Source organism: Anarhichas minor, unplaced genomic scaffold (assembly GCF_050575085.1).
Source record: "Anarhichas minor isolate MPS153535 unplaced genomic scaffold, ASM5057508v1 ptg000014l, whole genome shotgun sequence".
Taxonomy (NCBI): Eukaryota; Metazoa; Chordata; class Actinopteri; order Perciformes; family Anarhichadidae; genus Anarhichas; species Anarhichas minor.
The window spans coordinates 157,501-176,350 of NW_027466460.1; the positions used below are offsets into that span (position 1 = coordinate 157,501).

The 18,850-nt window shown below is 41.3% G+C and overlaps 3 protein-coding genes across 11 annotated transcripts in view; 2 read left to right on the forward strand and 1 right to left on the reverse strand.

The window, feature by feature from the left end:
• Window positions 1-166: 166 nt before the first annotated feature.
• On the forward strand, window positions 167-11,285 carry fam114a1 (family with sequence similarity 114 member A1). 6 transcript variants are annotated; one of them, XM_076090986.1, is made up of 13 exons: window positions 167-324; window positions 1,800-2,099; window positions 3,038-3,122; window positions 3,211-3,464; window positions 4,383-4,517; window positions 4,718-4,870; window positions 4,946-5,120; window positions 7,234-7,319; window positions 8,163-8,414; window positions 8,732-8,871; window positions 8,938-9,010; window positions 9,431-9,484; window positions 10,195-11,285. In XM_076090986.1, the coding sequence occupies exons 2-13, from the start codon at window positions 1,806-1,808 to the stop codon at window positions 10,318-10,320; spliced, it is 1,827 nt and encodes a 608-aa protein (XP_075947101.1). In that variant the 5' UTR covers window positions 167-324; window positions 1,800-1,805; the 3' UTR covers window positions 10,321-11,285. The 6 variants fall into 6 exon arrangements, with proteins under 6 accessions (XP_075947101.1, XP_075947099.1, XP_075947097.1 ...); XM_076090984.1 differs by lacking the exon at window positions 167-324 and adding an exon at window positions 336-359; XM_076090982.1 differs by lacking the exon at window positions 167-324 and adding an exon at window positions 381-1,262.
• On the reverse strand, window positions 9,882-18,188 carry LOC142949377 (uncharacterized). The gene is made up of 10 exons (XM_076090989.1): window positions 17,586-18,188; window positions 16,204-16,500; window positions 15,290-15,598; window positions 13,442-13,552; window positions 13,237-13,290; window positions 13,013-13,048; window positions 12,887-12,925; window positions 12,769-12,801; window positions 12,635-12,682; window positions 9,882-11,869 (listed from the first exon to the last, which is right to left on the reverse strand). Exons 1-10 carry the CDS (start codon window positions 17,671-17,673, stop codon window positions 11,808-11,810), a joined length of 1,077 nt encoding a protein of 358 aa, XP_075947104.1. The 5' UTR covers window positions 17,674-18,188; the 3' UTR covers window positions 9,882-11,807.
• Window positions 11,427-18,850, forward strand: part of klhl5 (kelch-like family member 5) — a 59,792-nt gene continuing 52,368 nt past the window's right edge. For 2 of the 4 annotated variants that reach the window (XM_076090981.1, XM_076090978.1), the window contains exon 1: window positions 11,427-15,531. The gene's annotated coding sequence lies outside the window, so the exon portion shown is untranslated. Of the gene's footprint in view, window positions 15,532-17,907; window positions 17,977-18,850 lie in introns of those variants that run through there. The other 2 variants (XM_076090979.1, XM_076090980.1) reach the window with 2 other exon arrangements.

The following is an 18,850-nucleotide window of genomic DNA, read 5'->3' on the forward strand; positions in this document are numbered from 1 at the left end:
TTTTTCATTATCAGACCCTAAGAAGTTTTAGAATCCCGTTTCAGTGTGTGGAGCCCAAGAAACAACAATGGTTATAATGTGGCTGTTTCTATAGAACTTGTCTTAAATTGGCTTCATTGGTTAATCAGCAACATGAATTAAGTAGTTATTAGCTTTAGTTATTAGCCCAACACGTGTGGTGGCTGTGCGAGAGGATTTTGAAAACCGTAGACAAAAGTTGTTCCCGAGGCAGTGAACTATCTTGTCTGTTGATACTCCTCGGTGCAGTCAGCTACCGGCCTGCCGACGTGGCGGGGCGGAAGAAGAGCCGCTGGTACCAAACGGGTGAGCTGCACTGTCACTTTCACGAAGACATAATGGTCTTTGAGCTTTATAACTTTCCATTGCCCGAATCAACCGACAAAAGGGCAATAAACCCTGCGATGAAGTTTTATTAATTAGTTTATCTTTTGTTAATATGTTTGTATGTGCCTATTACACGTCATGAAGACTCTAAACATGCGAATAATAGCCTAATTGTCATGTTCGCTTTCAAACAGAACAGCGGTCTTTGTTGAGTGTCTGCTTCACGTTGTTCTGTATGTTGTCATTGTGTAATATTGTGTTCAAATAGTGTGAAGAGAAGCAGAAGAGATATGATATAATGATGTCATCAACATGAAATGATTGTTTCGATAGAATCGGTTTGAGTAATTAGCTAAAATAGGCTACAGTTTATAAGACTGTCTCGACAGATTGTGGATTAAATATTACATTTAAATTCCAGATAAAAATACAATATTGTCCAGTTACACTTATTCTGTCTTGTTTTGCAGCCTGTAGACTGTGTTGTTGTTATTGTTGTTGTTGTTTTTGCAGACAGATATATCTTGGTATTGTGAACAGGTTTATGTACCACCTTGCACATACAGTTTGTGAGAGATAACATCGCGTTAAATGACATTTTGCTGCCAGGAAACAAACTTCAGCGAGTGTTTGAAAACGCGGCGATGACAGTAATCACGTGGATGCATGTTCAGCAAGTGACCACTAGATGGTAGTGTTGAGCCATGAAGCGATCAGTCAACGATGCGCTACATCACAGGGATCGCTTTTGCAACGTTCTATACTTCCAATTTGGGCCTCAAACAGCTCACACAGCATGCATCAGGCATCACATGTATCAAAGCAGAACGACTGTATATCATTTCATTTCAGTTATTGATGCAACTTATGCAGAAATGATGCAATATTTCCTTCAGAAAACTTCAGAGAACTGGAGGGTTAGTGGAATTGATTTACTGATCTGCTTGTGTTGAGCCTTTGAACCTTGTGCTAATATAGGAGGTGTAATGTACACGTGTGATGTGGTGTTGTGCTAAAAAGTTAAGAATTTAGCAACTGCTCAGTTTGGCTCTTTGCATATTGACATTAGAGCTAATGATTACATGATTACTCAATTGATCGAGGCACAGAAAACAGAAGTGTATGAAGTCCAATGCGAGAATCTGTCAGTTCTCTCTGTTTTAAATCACTGTCAACTGAAGTTTATGTTAATATTTTTATTTTTTTTGGGGGGGGTTGATGGTTCGAACAAACAAGACACTTGAAAGCATCTGAGGCTCAGGGATGTTGTGACAGGCAACGAAGGAGAGATATTGTCAGGTTAATCTGTAGTGAAGGTGATGATCAGTTGCAGCACTTATTGGCATTCTGTTGGGAAAATTAAGCCAAAGTATGTTTATGTGTTGTAGGCAGTGTTTGGTTGCAGGATACAAAGATTATTAAAGACCTAAAATCAAAGACCTCTTCTCTTCCAGATCATCATGTCCCAGGCCGACGCAGACCCCTCCACTGGCATCCCCCCTCACACTGACCCCGGCCCCTGTCAGGACGTCCCAGCAGCCTTTGCGCCGCCTCCAACTCCCCTGCAGCCTCCTTTGATCCCCGAGAGTTTCGACCTCCCGCAGTCCACCGCAGAGGGGACCGGCGCAGAGGACACCTCGGAGGGTCCGCCTGACCAACTGGAGCCTGCTGCCGAGGGTCAGGTGATCATATGTGACCAACCGGTGAGCCTGGAGCCGGAGCCGGAGCCCGAGGCTGCAGAGGAGGATGTGGAGGTTTGTCGCACCGGTTTCTTGACATACAGTACACACTGTGACCGGTCTGGATTTAGGGGGCCAGTACTGATCTTGATATTTGAGTTTGGAAATAGGATTATTATTAAATTGTTAGATATTTCTTTTTACATAAACAAACATTTTTGACAAGGATCCCTTAAATTACCTTTTTTTAAATTAGCTCTTTTAAATTATCTTTTTTAATTAGCTTTTCTAAAGCTAATTTAAGGGCGGGAGAAATCCTTTCTCAACGTAATGATGACACTATATAAGATGATGATGTTTGTATGAAGTATCTCAGATAAATCTTTGGCTTTTCTGTGCTGCAGTTTCTTGTTACGGATCGATTGACATAGTCATTGAAACCGATTTATCTGCAATATGCTAATATGGACCAGTACGTCAGCGCGGGCGATTTATTCATATTCCACTGAGCTGAATTAACTTCATTCATTGACTTGACTTTGATTTTATTGACACGATCCGTCAATCGGCAGAAAATGAATTAAAACAACTATTTTGATGATTGTTTCAATAAATGCTCAAGCAAAAATGCCAGAAATCTTCTCTGTAAAGCACTTTGGTCAACACCTGTTGTTTTCAATGTGCTCTCTAGATGAGTTTGACTTAACTTGTTTTAGTGTCTCAGTTTATTTGTCTTATTATGTAATAGTAAGAGTTTAGTATCTTTAGATTTTGGACTGCTGATTATTGAAATAAACAAGATGTCACCCGGAGCTGTGTCCCTATTTTTCTGACAATGATATGATATATGATATTTGCAGCACGAATTGACTTCAACCTTTGAGGCTAATAAACACAAGTATTAACTTAACTCCTGTATCTCAGTTCTAAACAATGCAGAAAAAAGTTTTCTAACTATTACTGTAATGTGTGTGTGCGCGTGTGTGTGCGTTTGTGTGTGTTTGTGTGTACAGAGGTCCCCTCAGGAGAAAGAGAAAGGTTGGGGAGGTTGGAGTTCATGGGGAAAATCCCTCCTGAGCAGCGCCTCCTCCACCATGGGTACGTTTTCTGTATTTAGTTCCTCATCCTTCGTTACACTTCACACACTCTCCCCCCTGAAGTCTTCACCTGCTGTGTCTGTGTGCAGGTCAGAGCCTGACCTCGGTTAAAACCAAGGCAGGAGAAGCTCTGCGTCTCCAGAGGACCTCAGTGGGAGAGGAGGCGCAAGAAGAAGAAGAGGAGGAGAAGGAGGAGGAGGAGGAGGGAGGTGAGGAGGAGAAGAAAGTGAGAGGAGGTGAAAGTGGAGAGACTGAGCTGTCCAGCTGTGGGGAGACACCTGTTAGTGCTGCAGCTTCTGGCAGGAGCGTCTTCTCTACGATCACACACGCCATGCAGAACACAGTGAGTGAATACACGCACGCACACACACACACACACACACACACACACACACACACAAGCTAAAAAGAATCATGTGAGGAAAACTGCCAGTGAAGATAAACTCACTGATTTCCAATACAAACCTGCTTGGTTGATGCAGGTTTATCAGGTGTATCATAATACTAATTTAGAATAAAAAATCATCATTTTCAGTCTTCAGTGACATAACTTTTTATTAATATTTTGACTTGGTCAAAATGATGGCTTGGTATCTTCATATTTTGAGTTGCCCACAGTATTCTTCTATTCAGATCATTCCTTATTTCTTTAAGGCTTCCCATTGAGTCTGTCTTTTCATTGGTAAAAGATATCTCTCTATGATGGTCGGTCACAGATGTGACAAAAACATTAGAACAACCAACTAGCAACCAACCGCTGCTGGCAGAATGCTGATTACTATTATTATTACTATTATTATTCCTCTTTTTTACAATTTTTGTATCAATTTCTTCAAATTCAACCTGCAAAACTGGATCTCCATAGTCTGCTGGGGAGTGTATAAATGATCCTCGGCAATATTGTTATGTGCGCTGCATCCCCTGCTATACTGCGCCAGCAGGGGATGCTACTAGCAACACAACATAGTCACTATGGTTATTAAAAATTGTCAGAAGGTATGTTATGATAACATCTCATAAATATAAATTGTTAGATGTCATAATTTCAAATTAGTCCAAAAAATGTTTTAAATATCTATTTTTACCATCCCATAATGTTTATTAAGAGTATGTCATCATTTCATGGGATGATCTTTGCCTCAGTGTCTAATCACTTTATCCTGGTAAGTCAGAATTTAGACATAATATAATTTTCATTGACCATAAGTATTATTTTTGAATAATTCCCTGTCTCTGTCTCTCCCTCTGCGTGTCCCTTCAGGGTAAGTCAGTGATCAGCGGCGGTTTAGACGCCTTGGAGTTCATTGGAAAGAAGACCATGATTGTTCTTGCTGAGACTGACCCGGGTTTCAGAAAGACCAAGATCCTGATGCAGAAGACGGCATCGCTGAGTCAGGCATGTGGACACACTGTCAGAGCTCACACTGACATACACACACAGGAATCCAATACGTCTCCTGCTATCAGATAAATAATGTCAATCTTGTGTGGATGGAATAATTCGGTGATTTTTCAGTGGAAATCCACATTGTGTCACTTCTCTGAAGCGACTGCTCTGCAGCGGTGTTATATGAAGGCTTCACTGTGATTTCTCAGATGTTAAGGGAAGCTAAAGAGAAAGAGCGGGCCTGTCTGGGCAACCAGCCAATCAGCGCACCCGCTGCTCACTACAGCATTCTGTTTGACGACTACCAGGGCTTGCCGCACCTTGAGGCCCTGGAGATCCTGTCCAATGAGAGCGAGGCCAAGGTGAGGCACACAAAGCGTGAGCAATATTTTCAGAAACCGCCTTTTGAGAGTCTAATACTCTACATCTGCTCCTAGGTCCAAGCCTTCCTCTCCTCCCTGGTGGAAGAGGAGCAGGATGAGGTGAAGAAGGAGCTGATTGTCATCAAGGACATCTTCATCAAGCGAGAGGAAGAGGAAAAAGTAGACGAAGGAGGACAGACGAAGGATAACGGTGATCTAAGTTCCCACTTACACTGTTCTACCCCCTTATGTGAGTGACCCCAACCAGCCGCCAGACCTGCTGGAGGTAGAGGCGGTCCCTGAGCACTGACCCAGGATCAGATGGCATTATTCACAAACTCAGGCAGCTCTAACATCAGATCAGATGGTCAGGAAGAGAACTGATGTTTCACTTTGGTTGAATTTTTACATTCAGTCTTTTAGTTCATATCCTTTTACGTTCCATATCAGGGCTTTCATTTCATCCAACCATTTTCCAAAGCGTGTGAAGCCTTCCAAGCTGCCAGTCCTTGTTCAAGCGAACTTGCTCAGCACTATCCATCACAACAAATGTTTATTTTTGCTTTAAATCCAAGTAATGTTCTAATCACATGCTACTTCAGCTGTGAGCAGAGACTTCTTGGTGCATTCATGCCGCCATGTTTCTACAGTAGCCCAGAATGGACAAACCAAACACTGGCTCTAGATAGGGCCACCGTAGTCCTCCTACACGCTTGGCACTGGGGAGAAGTTTCAGTTGGTTGCAATCTGCAACCTCACCGTTAGATGGCGCCAAATCCAACCCACTGCACCCTTTTATGGGTCGTGAAGATCAGTTTACTAGTCATGAGGAGATTGAAAGAAGCATACGTTTATCTTATTATTATAAGAGGGGATGGTCTTAACAAATTACATTATTGAAATGCCTTATGGGAAGTGTAGCATTCTTTTTTTTTTTTCTTTTTAGTTTGACCAATACTAAAGACTAAAAGTCTGGATATTTTGGCATCTGCTGCTTTGTTTTTGAAAATCTGTGCCTCACAAGTCCCCCAAATGCATGGTGGTACAATACCAAATTGCTGGACTACCCCTTTTAATGCAAGAAGCTGCAATTTATTAGGATGAACAGTACACAGGAACCTGGAGGCCGTGGCAAACAGCGAGACACAAGAGAACTGTAAATTGTGCTGTTTGCACACTGACTACCGCTCTTTTTATCAACAGAAAAAAACAAACCATCCCCCAAAACTAAAGGTGGGTAAGGAACATTTTTGGGGTGGGGAGGGGGCTGAATCTTTTGTTTGGACCCTCTTGACTTAGAAAAACTGCATTGTCCTCCCACCAACATGTCAAAACAACATATTTATTTATATTTCATATCAAACATGCTAAAAATGTTTAAACGGATTTGATGAAATAATGGTTATTGTTGCAACTAAATGAGTGAACCAGAAATAATGAGAATAAAATGTCTGAGCGCCATCTGAAGCGTGCGTGCCCCCTGGCTACCCAGAGGAGGAGACTAGAAATCCAAGCCTGTAGGGCTTCCTCGCATCCAACAATGTCAAAGGTCAGGAACAGAGCAGCAGCCCCTGCAGCCAGTCGGGATTCAGTTTCTGGGTGTCAGCACTGGCTTTTAAAGGGGGTTTAAAACCGTTCAAACGTTTACTTTGGGTCAGTTTCTCACAAAAAAAGAATATTCAAATGATATTATCTGATTCAATGTCAACATGCAGAAATTAGTTTTCTTATTTGCAAAAGCCAAGAAAACCGTGGAACCTCACAGGAGCCGGCGTTGGAGGCGTTTTGTTCCCCGATCCATCGCCGCCGTCTCTTGTTTAAAGTAGAACGTGTTCTGCCAAAGTGAAATTCAGTGTTGAGAGGATGTCATGCAATGCCAAGTATTTTTTTTTATTTTTTTATATTTTTATCGTACCTCACCAGTCGCTTGTCGCTTGATATTTTAAAGACTGCTTGTAAACTTCAGCTGTGCGACAGGCGCCCTCGGGCGACGTCACAGCGACGCGGAGGGTTCCCACCTGGTGCCTGATCTGGTGTCGGGGTTCAGGGGCCGCCGACACGTTCACATCACAGATTCAAAACCGACAGAAACTACTAGATAAAGACATAAAAGCTGCATGTGTGCCGTACACATTGAGATCTAATTGTGATTTATGTACAGGAGTTTGAATTAATCTGGCGCAAAAAAAACAAGAATATTCTCTTTGATCTCAGCATGGGGGGGGAAATCATTGCACGTGGTACAAATCTGCTCTCATCCCACAGTTTATGCATCTATGGCTCTAACACATGCTGCTGTGCAAAGAGGAGTACCCTGACATGACAAATGTGTGTGTTTGTGCGTTTGTGTGTTTCCGTGCCAGCCGCCGACGGCGAGGAGTTTGTGAGCGTTCTCACTGAGCTGCTGTTTGAGCTTCACGTTGCCGCGACGCCGGACAAACTCAACAAGGTGAGTCACATAAAAAAAACAAAAGAATCCTAAACGCAGCAGGAAAACTCTGAGGTTTCTTCACCAGCAGCACAGACATGTTCTAAACATTTCCCTCAAAGGATTGGTTCAGGGTTTTGATTTTCACATTCTCATGTGCACATCTAAAGATTTATTGGTCGCTGTAATCGTTCCTTTTCTGCACACGAACCATGAAGTCAGTCCCTTCATAGTGTGACTCAGCAGTTTGATGAGACAAATCAAGTGTGGAGTTTTCTTCTAAACAAACAAACAAAAACAAACTTGTGTTACATGAAGCATTAATGAACATAATTCTTCAGTTCACCTCTCTATCCTCGACCAAATGGAACAATAGTGCAGAGTGAGATCTGGCATTATTGTCCTGAATTCAGATTACCTGTTAAGCCTTCAGGATTTTATGTACTCACAGATTGTAATCATGCTCCCCATATGGATTAGAATTAGTTTATTCTTTTTCATAGCTCTTGTCCTTTCTATATTTAAATAGCAGGAAAGCAATAACCCTCATAATAAGCTTAATTCTCACCTTAACTTGAAATCACTCTAAACAAATCCCCTTCAGGAGGAATATTCCTCAGTTTTCTCCCGTTATTATTAGATGTTTGGTCCACACACACAGTCATTTTTAACATCCCCTCTCTCCTGCTGCAGTCTTAGACGTAATATAAAAGTTCTCACCTTTTGAAGTCCTTCTGCATATTCAAATTCCCACATATAGAACCCACATTAGCATATAATCGTGGTTACGCATCTGATTAGCATACATCAGGATGGCGATCCCTCACCACGCCGAGCTGATGAGTGGTAATTATGCATCTCCAGGCGCGGATGAGGGCCCATGATTGGGTGAGCGAGGTGGAACAGCCTGTCACTGCGGAGACGGTTCACGGGGACATGCAGGACCAGCCGGCAGGAGAAGCCTCACCTGGAGAGAAGGAAAAGGAGGAGATGAAGAAGAAGAAGGATGGGGAGGAGCAGCAGGGGGAAGAAGGGAAGGGAGGAGAGGAGGAGGAGGAGGAGGAGGAGAAGAAGAAGAAGGAGGAGGAGGAAGAGAACGGCCCCAGATCTGTAGAGGTGAGTTTGACTCAGCTGTGTGATGTGGCTAAAATCAGCACTTTTTAAATTGTTTTTCTATTCTTTTAATACTGCTGTCCCAGATTTATCAAATTTGATACAGGGATTGTGTGTGTGTGTGTGTGTGTGTGTGTGTGTGTGTGTGTGTGTGTGTGTGTGTGTGTGTGTGTGTGTGTGTGTGTGTGTGTGTGTGTGTGTGTGCGTGCGTGCGTGTGTGTGTGTGTGTGTGTGTGTGTGTGTGTGTGTGTGTGTGTGTGTGTGTGTGTGTGTGTGTGTGTGTGTGTGTGTGTGTGTGTGTGTGTGTGTGTGTGTGTTAGGCTGTCTACCTGTCATCAATAGGCAGTCTGGCAGAAGTGACGGCTCGCAGCATCGAGCAGCTCCACAAGGTGGCAGAGCTCATCCTCCACGGCCAGGACCTGGAGAAACCAGCCAGAGACCAGGCTCACATCCTCACTAGGTGTGTGTGAGAGACAGAGAGAGAGACAGAGAGAGAGACTTGCTAAAATGTACATCTCTATTCCAGGTTGACATGTGCCATGTGTAAGGAGGTGGAGTGTTTGGCCAAGAAGTTCTCCGACACACTGCTTCTCGTTGGGGTAGGTGTGTGTGTGAGAGAGATAAGGCTGGTGGTTATTCTATTTTTTTTCACAAAAATATATAAATGTATATATAAAAAATAATATTTGATTCCAAAAACTCTTCAAAACACATAATGCCACACGTTTTCACGGAGTGGCATTTTCCCTCATTACCATGGAAGAGTATGCTGACGCTACTTCATTCATATATATATATATATATATATATATATACCGTGAAACGGTGGGGCCCCTTTATGTGCTTTGAAGAGTTTTTGGAATCACACTTGTCAGTAGTTTTTATTTCCTCGAATTTGTTGCCACTGAGGAAAATCTAAACTATTGCCAGCCTCATCTCATAAATGTTTGTCTTTGTAGTTTTTTTGCTCACTGTACTACTTCCTGTCCCTCATCTCTCTCTCCTTCCCTCTCTAACAGGGCCAGAGGAAAGCAGAGGAGTTGAATCCGCTGGTAGACAATGTGCTGTTAGAGGTGAGACACACTGACTTGTCCTCAGATGTTCTTGATTTTAATCAAGTGAAGATGAATGAAATTAATGGCGCGGCAGTCTGATGGCTGCTGGGAGCGCGTTACTAATCATCATCATCTAATGTGATAATTTGTGTTTAATTTGTTAACGGGAATAAGGTGAGACCGTCACAAGATGATACGTTTATACATTAAGAAACTGTGTGCTTGACAAGGTGTTCAATATATTCAGGATGCTCAGAGTAAATTCTGAAGTTATGTCGGCCTCAGATAAATATCCTCCACTACCATCAATTACAGTATACCTCAATTTCTTTCTGTATATTTTAAATACACCTTTAAAATAATCCCTTCACCTGTTCTCAAAAAAAGTTAAATCATTTTATGTCTGTATAGGAAATGATGGTAATAAAAATAATGTTTATTTAAATTGCACCTTTAAAAAAAAAAATATATATATATATATATAAATAAATAAATATTTTACAAAGTGTTTTCAAAGTAAAGCAGAAGCAAATCAGAAAACCAGACAGTGAGGCTAAACTAAAGCAAGATAAATAAATAAAGTAAAATAGACTCACAGATAAAACACAACAGATGTAACAAATAAATACAAATGAAAGGAAAATGCAATAAACGCAGTAGAAACATCGAAAAGAATAAAAGCAATAAAATGATGATGTTCATGATGCTCATGGCTCTCCTGTCTGCAGGGCTCTAACAGTACCAACTACATCGAGAATGCACTGCAGCTGCTGCTGCCCGTCCTGCAGATCTCCCACATCCAGAGCCAGCACTGTCGCTCCACCACAGAACCAGCAGCACAGACGCAGCAATAACACACACACACACACACACACACACACGCACACTACCTGCTCACCCGCTTGTCTTAATGTATTGTTGTACAGAAAAGTATGGAGAACAGATTATTCCAGATGAAGTGCTTAAATCTACATCCAGTGCCATAGCGACAGGCAGAATATGTTTTCTATATATAAATATATATATATATATACTTAATATAATCTTTAAGATTTAACAACTGGATGCATGTAGAAATGACCGACATGCAGGTTGTATGTATGACTCCTCCACGGTGTATCTCTGATTGTTATTTTGCTTCGTGACTCATTCTGTCCAACAAAACAAAGATGTTTCTGCATTGTGTCCCAAAGCTGAACCAAAAGTGACTGTCTGTGTTGAAGGCCCTCTACATTAATGTATATTGAGCTTTCTTTGCACTCCTTATGGTCCTCTGTTTTTTTTTTTAACACTAGTGAAATGTGTTGTTTAGCTGAAACACTTTAATCTGGTTTGAGACAAAATGCCAGTGTGATTATACACTACAATTTGTGCTTGTTTTTTATGTTAAATTATGTAAAGACACACTACCATTTATTTCAGTCTCTGGTTTGATTTGACAGAAAAATACGATCTTCAATTTTTTTAATGGCAAAATATTACCTTGTTATATTGTTTACATTGAAGATGTAATATATGTTAATTCATCTCTAATTATGTTTTGTTGTGCTGCTACATTTAACAAGTATACAGTAGTTCAACATTTTTGGGAAATTTTGCTTGTTCGCTTTTTTGCCGAGAGTTATTGGAGAAGACCACGTTCATATCGAACTCTTGGCAAGAAGGAAAATGTATTCCTCAGAATGTTGAACTATGTCTTTGATAACAAAATGGCATGTCATGCCCGCTGTTAGATCCTAATCCCAACACCTTGAAGAAGGCTTGAGCCGAGACATTTTATTTCCTCTTGCCCTCCTGAATAAAGGCTTGTAATACTGTTTTTGATAGATTTACCCTCTTCTTGCTCCCCAGAGGTACGTTATCTCATTCATTTTCCACATTACTATTTTCTCCCTTTCCTTCGATCACATGTTGAGTCTCGGCAGCAATCCCAAGGTGCTCACAGCGCATCTGTGATTTAATATCCAGTGTTAAATTGGCTCTTGGCTTCCAACCAGCAGGTCTTTCTTCCCCGTCCTCCTCCTCCTTCCCTTTTAGAGATACTGTACATTGATGCGGGCAAGAAAGATATTAAGCAAAGAAAATATTTGTCTCTCTGCCGTAACGTTTCGGCTCCTTTCAGCTAAATCCAGATGGGGTAAGGCCTTCGAATATAAAACCGTTCGTAATGATAAATATTTGGGAGGTAAGTCAGTTATTTAGGTGTGGACAGTTTAGTAATATATTAAGAAGCCCCTCTAATAAAGTGCCCAAAGACTGTCTGAGGATGACGAGTTGTAACTGGAGCAGTCATTTTTATTTTCATCCAGTGCACTTTTAAGTCCATTTGTGTGCTCCTCTGTCAGCAGGTCTGCTCCTCTGTGAGGGAGGAGGTGGAGGGATGGATGCGATGATGCAGATTTGCTAAAGATGGACGAGATAGAAAAAAAAAAAAAAAATGATCAGACTGGAGTTAGATGACAGTGAGAAGAGTGGGTGGGGGGATCTTAACTGTCGTCATGAGGCTCATTTGATGTACAATAGATTAACTCAGGTTGCTGATATATTAACACTGACTATTAAGTTTAAATAACAGTAAATCTAGGACCAGATACAGGTCCTTCAAGTCAAAGCGGAAGTGCTCCTCTGGTTGCAAAAATAAGTCCCTACTTCTCTCTTGATTTATTACCTCAGTAAACATTGTAAACATGAGTTCATGGTCTCAATCTCTAGTTTCAAGTCTTCTTCAATACAGCATGATGTTCATTTAGTAAATTATGGTCCATTTAGAGTCAGATAGACCATAAAGTGGGTTATGCTTTAGGGCGGGGCTGCCTTGTGATTGACAGGTCGCTGCCACAGCGTTGTCATTCCACGTGTCGTGTCACTTCTGGTTGCAAAAAGCCAAGATGGCGAAGGCCGATATGCCGAACTCGAGGCTTGAAAACGGTAGTCCACAGGATGTAGAAATGGAATTTACTATTGGTTTGGAGGGCTTTGTGGTGCGGCACTGTTCCACTAGTCATGTAACGCAGTAATGTTTACTACATTTTAACTGACGTACTTATTTTCCAAGTACAAGTATCACTACTTTTACTTAAATATTCTAGTGCTCACTCCACCATTCTGAAATGAGCCAGTCTATATAATAAGTACTTTGGTAGGCCTATGATGCAAATGCAGTCTTACCTGTATAGCAGTGGTCAACATTTCCATCCAGCAGAGTTTCTATGTCATCTGAAAAAGGCATTTGAAGAATGTTAACACACAAAGTCACTAATTGGTCTGAATTTGTTTAAGTGTGTGTGTTCAGAAATTCTTACCTTGAGTGTCAACTTCTTGAATGGGAGACAGTCCTGTGCGTTAAAACATAAAGTTGTCAAAGGACTGAAACAACGGACTAATCAAATGATCAAACTGTGTATGCATTTAAGAACTGACCTGGCCGAGGTCGGGATCCATAAGAGTGAAGGATCATCCCTGTGGTCAATAAGAGGCCGTTAGTATTAAATCTGTAGAGGGAAGACCTTTTGTAGCATTGCTATTTATTTCACCATAATCTTTTACCTTTGGGAAGAATGATCTCTGTGGGCTTCTCACCATCTAGTTGAAGATCATTACAACATTACAGTATATCAGGCATATTATAAGACATGTTTGTTATTACTCATTTCATAAAGAGGCATTCTGATCTCACCTTTGTGTGTAAACACTTGATTGCCTCATATTGTATCCTAAGGCACAACTATTTGAAAGTATTTTGAATTGAATTAAAAAATATTCAAATTTACCGTTCAACTGCTGGCCAGTGACAACGTAACCAAGACGGTGCATGCTGGGCTTTTCTGACAAAAATATTTAAAAAATAGAATTATTTTCAGGTCAACTTCAACAGCTCAAACTAACCCTCCGTGTGTGTGTGTGTGTGTGTGTGTGTGTGTGTGTGTGTGTGTGTGTGTGTGTGTGTGTGTGCGTGCGTGCGTGTGCGTGTCTTACTGCATGAGCGTCTCCTCCAATAGATTTGTCCGAGCACGGTTGTGACTATAGTCAGCATCACCACACACAGCAGAACCAGCCAGAGCGCCCTGAACACACAGAACCACTCATCTGGAGCACAGAGAGGGATTTACAGAGACTGTAACACTTTTAACATTTAATCTCACCCACACTCCTAACTGCAATTACATTTTAGATATCCATGATACGTTTCATGGTAATTATAAAGATATCCATGACAACATTTCTAACAACACGATATATTTAAATCTTTAAAAAGTATGGGTGGATGTTTTGACATTTATTAGCTAGACTGGATATGTAGTGAAGTTATCTGTAGTGTAATTCTTCCTATCGAAACAAATTTAGATATCCACAGTGACATTCCTCCAAGGAACTTCTGCCTTTCCTTTGCATGGTCTTTCAATTTCAGATATTCACAATTGTGTTTTTGATATCTGCAATAGATTTTTTTCTATAAAACTTCCCATTTCAGATGTTTACAATCCAAGTGTTACTATAGTCATAGCTGAAGTGAGGTATTTTGGCCTATTATTATCTTTTGGGATATCCAGAACAGATATCCACAATACACTTGTTGCTTATTCAGCCTAAAGTAAATAAACCCAAATAATAAGCAAACCTACACACTGCATATCTAAACCTAGTTAACAAATGAGTTGACAACTTTAACACACGACTTCTATCACTTACTCTGATTGGCAGAAAATATGAAAACCAAACAGTCAAAAGAGATACATAACCATACAAATACTGATTGAAATGTTTGGCATCATTTACAAATAGCTGCACGCACAACAGCAACAAGCAGCGTCTTAAAACTCCACATGAACTGTCTCTTTTCTGAATTATCACTAACAATCTCACAGAGCTACCATAGGCCCAGAAATGCTCCAACCTGATTGGTAGTCACTGATAGGCCATCAATAAAACTGACAGAGGTCAGTGAGTTTTCATTTCAGGGAAACAAGAAGGCTTTTTCACAACCCTGTTGGTACATGTATACATACCAGCTTCCTTTTTCCCCGACTCAGTTGCTTTGGTCCCTACTATCAAGCCACCTGAACCTGAACCTTAACCTTTAAATCTCTGCCTGTCTGCCTGTAAGCTTATGTAACTTCATTTTGTCACTAAATTACCAACATGTTCTGATTGTCTGGATTTGGGTGCTTTCCCTCGTTACAATGGACTCACTGACTCGCCTGACAAATGTATTTGGTGGGCAAAAGAGAGGAGAAAATATCCAGATTAATAAATCCAGAAATGAGACAAAAACGAAGAAATAATAGCAGAAGATACAGCGACAAATGGGAGCAGAAAGGAAAGGGAGAGGATGGAAAAAGTTTAGTGGAAAAGTTAAAGTGAGATGGTTTCCAGCTTTTAACACACACACACACACACACACACACACACACACACACACACACACACACACACACTGGAAAGTATGAGTTAGTCGTAGCTTGGGGGAGTGTTGGAGAGACGAAAAGAAAGAGAGCAAGCCAGAATCAATACAGCCTTGTAGATACAGTAGATTAAGATGTACTGTTTCTCTGTGCCGTAGGATCCCAGAGTGAGGAAAGGGAAACGAAGTCACAGAGCTGAGATTGAAGTCAAGAGAAGAAGAATTGAGGAAAATTTGGCTCTATTGAAAGAAATGACTCCACCGTGGACGGAGAGAGAAGACGGGTTTGAATGAGATTGAATCAATTTAACCCAAAATGAAAACTGATTGGCCAATTTCTTCCCTCTCTTCTCTCCAATTGTAGAGTAAAGCCACGCTGACCACACAGGGGACAAAGAGCTCGCTCTCATCCTGACACCGACCTCTCTGTGTACGTTTCCATGGCAGCTTTTCCTGCGCTGTTGCAGTCAAAACTGTTCGATTGGCGAGCCAAAGGAGACAGCGTCTTTGATTGGCCGGCTCCTCGGTGGGCGGGACAGGGAGGCAGCAGTAAAACGCCCTCCTCTGCCCTTCATCGTCCCTCCTCTCCTCTTCTTCCTCCTCTTCTTCCTCCTCCTCAGGTGGGCGGAGGTGTAAGGAGCTGTGATTGCTGCTGCCGTACAAGGTGAGATTCAGGGTCTCTGTATCACTAAGCTGAAGCTCCACCGACACCTCGATGTGTGTTTTCAGAGCTGTGAATGGATAGATAGATGAATGCAGAGGTAACAGCCGAATAGGCACATCATCACTGTGACCTCACGTCCTTACCATTCTAATTGTGACTAAAAGTATCTAAAAGTTATGGCTTAGTAAGTTGTGTCTTTTGTTAGCCTACAAAGCACAAACACAACAGTTTTCAGTGGCAGTTAATGTGAGTAAACTGTAGCTACAACCTGAAAACGAGATCGAGTAGCATAATGTAAGAAATGTTTTAAATTCATCGGAAATTAAATTAACAGATGTCTAACTGTACTTCACCAACTTCAATCTCCAAATAATAAAGGCCCTGATTCAGATCTGTGATGAGTACAATGCTGATGTGAATCAAAGTTTAACCGGGAGTGAGCTAGATAGATTTCACTCAACAAGTTTGTAGTGCTAGAGGACAAGCCAGGGGATCACCAAAGTCAGTAGGATTCATTCTCTGGGGGCCATGAGTGTCTGCATAAGATTGCATTGCAATCCATCCAATAGTTGTTGAGATATTTCAGTCTGGACCAACGTGTTGGGCCGACTGATATCCCTGTAGCCACATGGCTAAAAAGAACAAAATCGTATCGATATAACTGCGTAATACCTGAAGATGACATGTTTCTATGTAATTCTGCCATGTCCATATCTGCTTCACACATGAACCAGTTCTTTTCTGGGTCTTCACCGGCCCTCCCGGAGTCCGACTCAGGATCTGTCGCGTTCCTTTGATTCTCCCGTGTGCAGTCCTGCTCCCACTTGCTACTTCCTGGAGTCCACGGAGGGTCACACAAATCCTCTCTCCAAATTTCAGCATCACCACTCTTCTCATTTCCCCCCTTCTCCAGCCGATTCCCTCGCTCACAGGGTCGGTAGGGCAGGCAGAGGAAGTTCACTTTTGATACTGAAAGGAGAAAAAGAACGAACAGACGATTCAGAGCAATTTCTCGGCGGGAGCCGGATTAGGGTAAAAAAAAAAAAAAAGCAAAGTGCTCTTAAGTCAGGAATCAGAGCGGGATCTCAAAATGGAAGCTATCGCCTCCAGTTTATGTCTGACGCACAAAGACAGACAGGAGAGGCACAGACAAAAAGCCGAAACCATTGAAGACAAAGACGTGCGCGAGTGCAAAGCCTAAAGCAAGCTGCCTTCATGAAGAGAACAAGCTTTTCAAGGCAACACAATACAGAAGCACTTTCAAAGCAGCCTTCAGTCAGTGTTGTATGGAGTTATGTGGGAGTGTTTTTTCATGCCTCTGTGCTGGCGACAGCCGTGTTCGGAGGCGTTATGATTTCTGTACGTCCGTCTGTCCAGTCTGTTCTCTTGAAGATATCTCAGGCACAAACGTTCACCTGGACTCAAGGATGGACTGAATCCGATTTTAGAGGTCAACGGTCAAGGTAACTGTGACCTCACGTCCGTGCCGTTCTTGTGATATCTCGCGAACGCCTCAAGCGAAATTGTTTCAAATTTGTCACAAACGTCCATCTGGACTAAAGGATGAACTGATTAGAATTTGTTGGTCAAAGGTCAAGGTCTCTGTGATCTCAAAAAACACCTTTTTGGCCATAACTCAAGAATTCATATGCCAACTATGACAATTTTTACACAAATGTCTAATAGGATAAGATGAAGAAGTGGTGATATTTTGGACAGACATGGGTGTAAACTGCAACATGACATGCAACCACGAGGCAGTGACTCTAGTTTAGCTCAGAGAGAAAGAAAGAAAGACATTTAAACAGAGCTAACAAGAACAGGAAGGAACAGAACAGAGTGACTCAACAAAATAAAGTTTACTTCTTTTAACGGTAAACTTCTGAAATAAAGTTTGATCAAAACGTCGAAGAAAAACACTTTTAGTCACAGCCTTTTTAACGCTTCTAAAGGCTGTGGAGAATTGGCAAAGACACACAAGCATACTGTACTCACACACACACACACACACACAGTGGATAAACCTCCATTCGAAGTGGCTTTAGATGACCCACCTCTGTACAATGTGAAGAATTCTGGGAGGCAGATGATGAAGGCGAGGATCACAAGGATGAAGAGTTTAATCAGCGCTGCTCTTGTCATGGTTGCACCATGAGGTCACACAACACACTCCTTCAGGCATGACTTGTGGCTCGTGGTATCAGCTTCCCTTTGCTTGAGTTTAAACAAGCACAATCCTTCACACCCTGCATCAGAGAAGCCTGTCGGTAGAGTCTGAGAAGCCTGATGCGATATTACTCACAATTCTTGCAGAAATAGGCGAGAACGCAACGAGACGAATGTACAAAAAAATAAACCACTTCCTACTACGCTTCCTGTAATTTTCTCAGAAAGAGTGAGAAATGGAGGGCTGTAGATGCAACAAAGAGTTACTATCAGCAGAATGTAAGTAGAAATGCTGTGTCGGGCTGTGGATGATAGATCCGTTGTGTTTTGTATATGAGCGGTGTATATGGGGAGAGAGAGGTCAGCCTATTGGTTTAAATCTGTTTATATGAAACAGAAAGAAAGAAACAAAGAGATGTTTCTTTATGCCTCTACATGAAAAAACAAGGGAGAGGATCATCTGTGGTGGACTGGACACACGGTTTCAGTAGCTGAGGAGGGAACTAACCTCAATGTAACACTCCTTTATGTGTTTTGAGAGACACTTTTACATGATTGTGACTAAAAGTATCAAAAAGTTATGACTTGGTATCCGTCTTTGTGTCTTGTATTTATGACAGATTGTTTTGCCATGATAAGAGCTAGAGATACAAATAGTATCAGATAATACATTGTAATTGTAAGCCATAATCATGAGAATGTTTCTCATAATAATTGATCTAATTAATAGGAACTACCTTATGATTTTTCAAAGTTTTCTCGCAATTATGAGATAAGTTTGCTTTCTAGTTTCTTGCTACTTTGTATTTCATAATAATGATAAACTATCTCATAATTTATCATAATTATAGTTGTAACAACATGTCTCAATGATGAGACAATACGTATTTAATACGAATTCGTAATTATGAGAGCATTTCTCACATGTTTCTCATAATTATTACATTGTATCACATAATTGGAATACATCATAACTATGAGAAGGTCTCTCATAACCATGTCATCATTATCATTATAATTGCCTCTTCTCCAAGTTGCAGGAATGAGCTTCCACAGACCCGAGGCCAGCTGCCTCTCCTTTAATTAACGTTACCACACAGTGGAGAACCTGTTTCTGTTGCTGCTGTAGAGGAAATCACTTCTCTGTTTATCT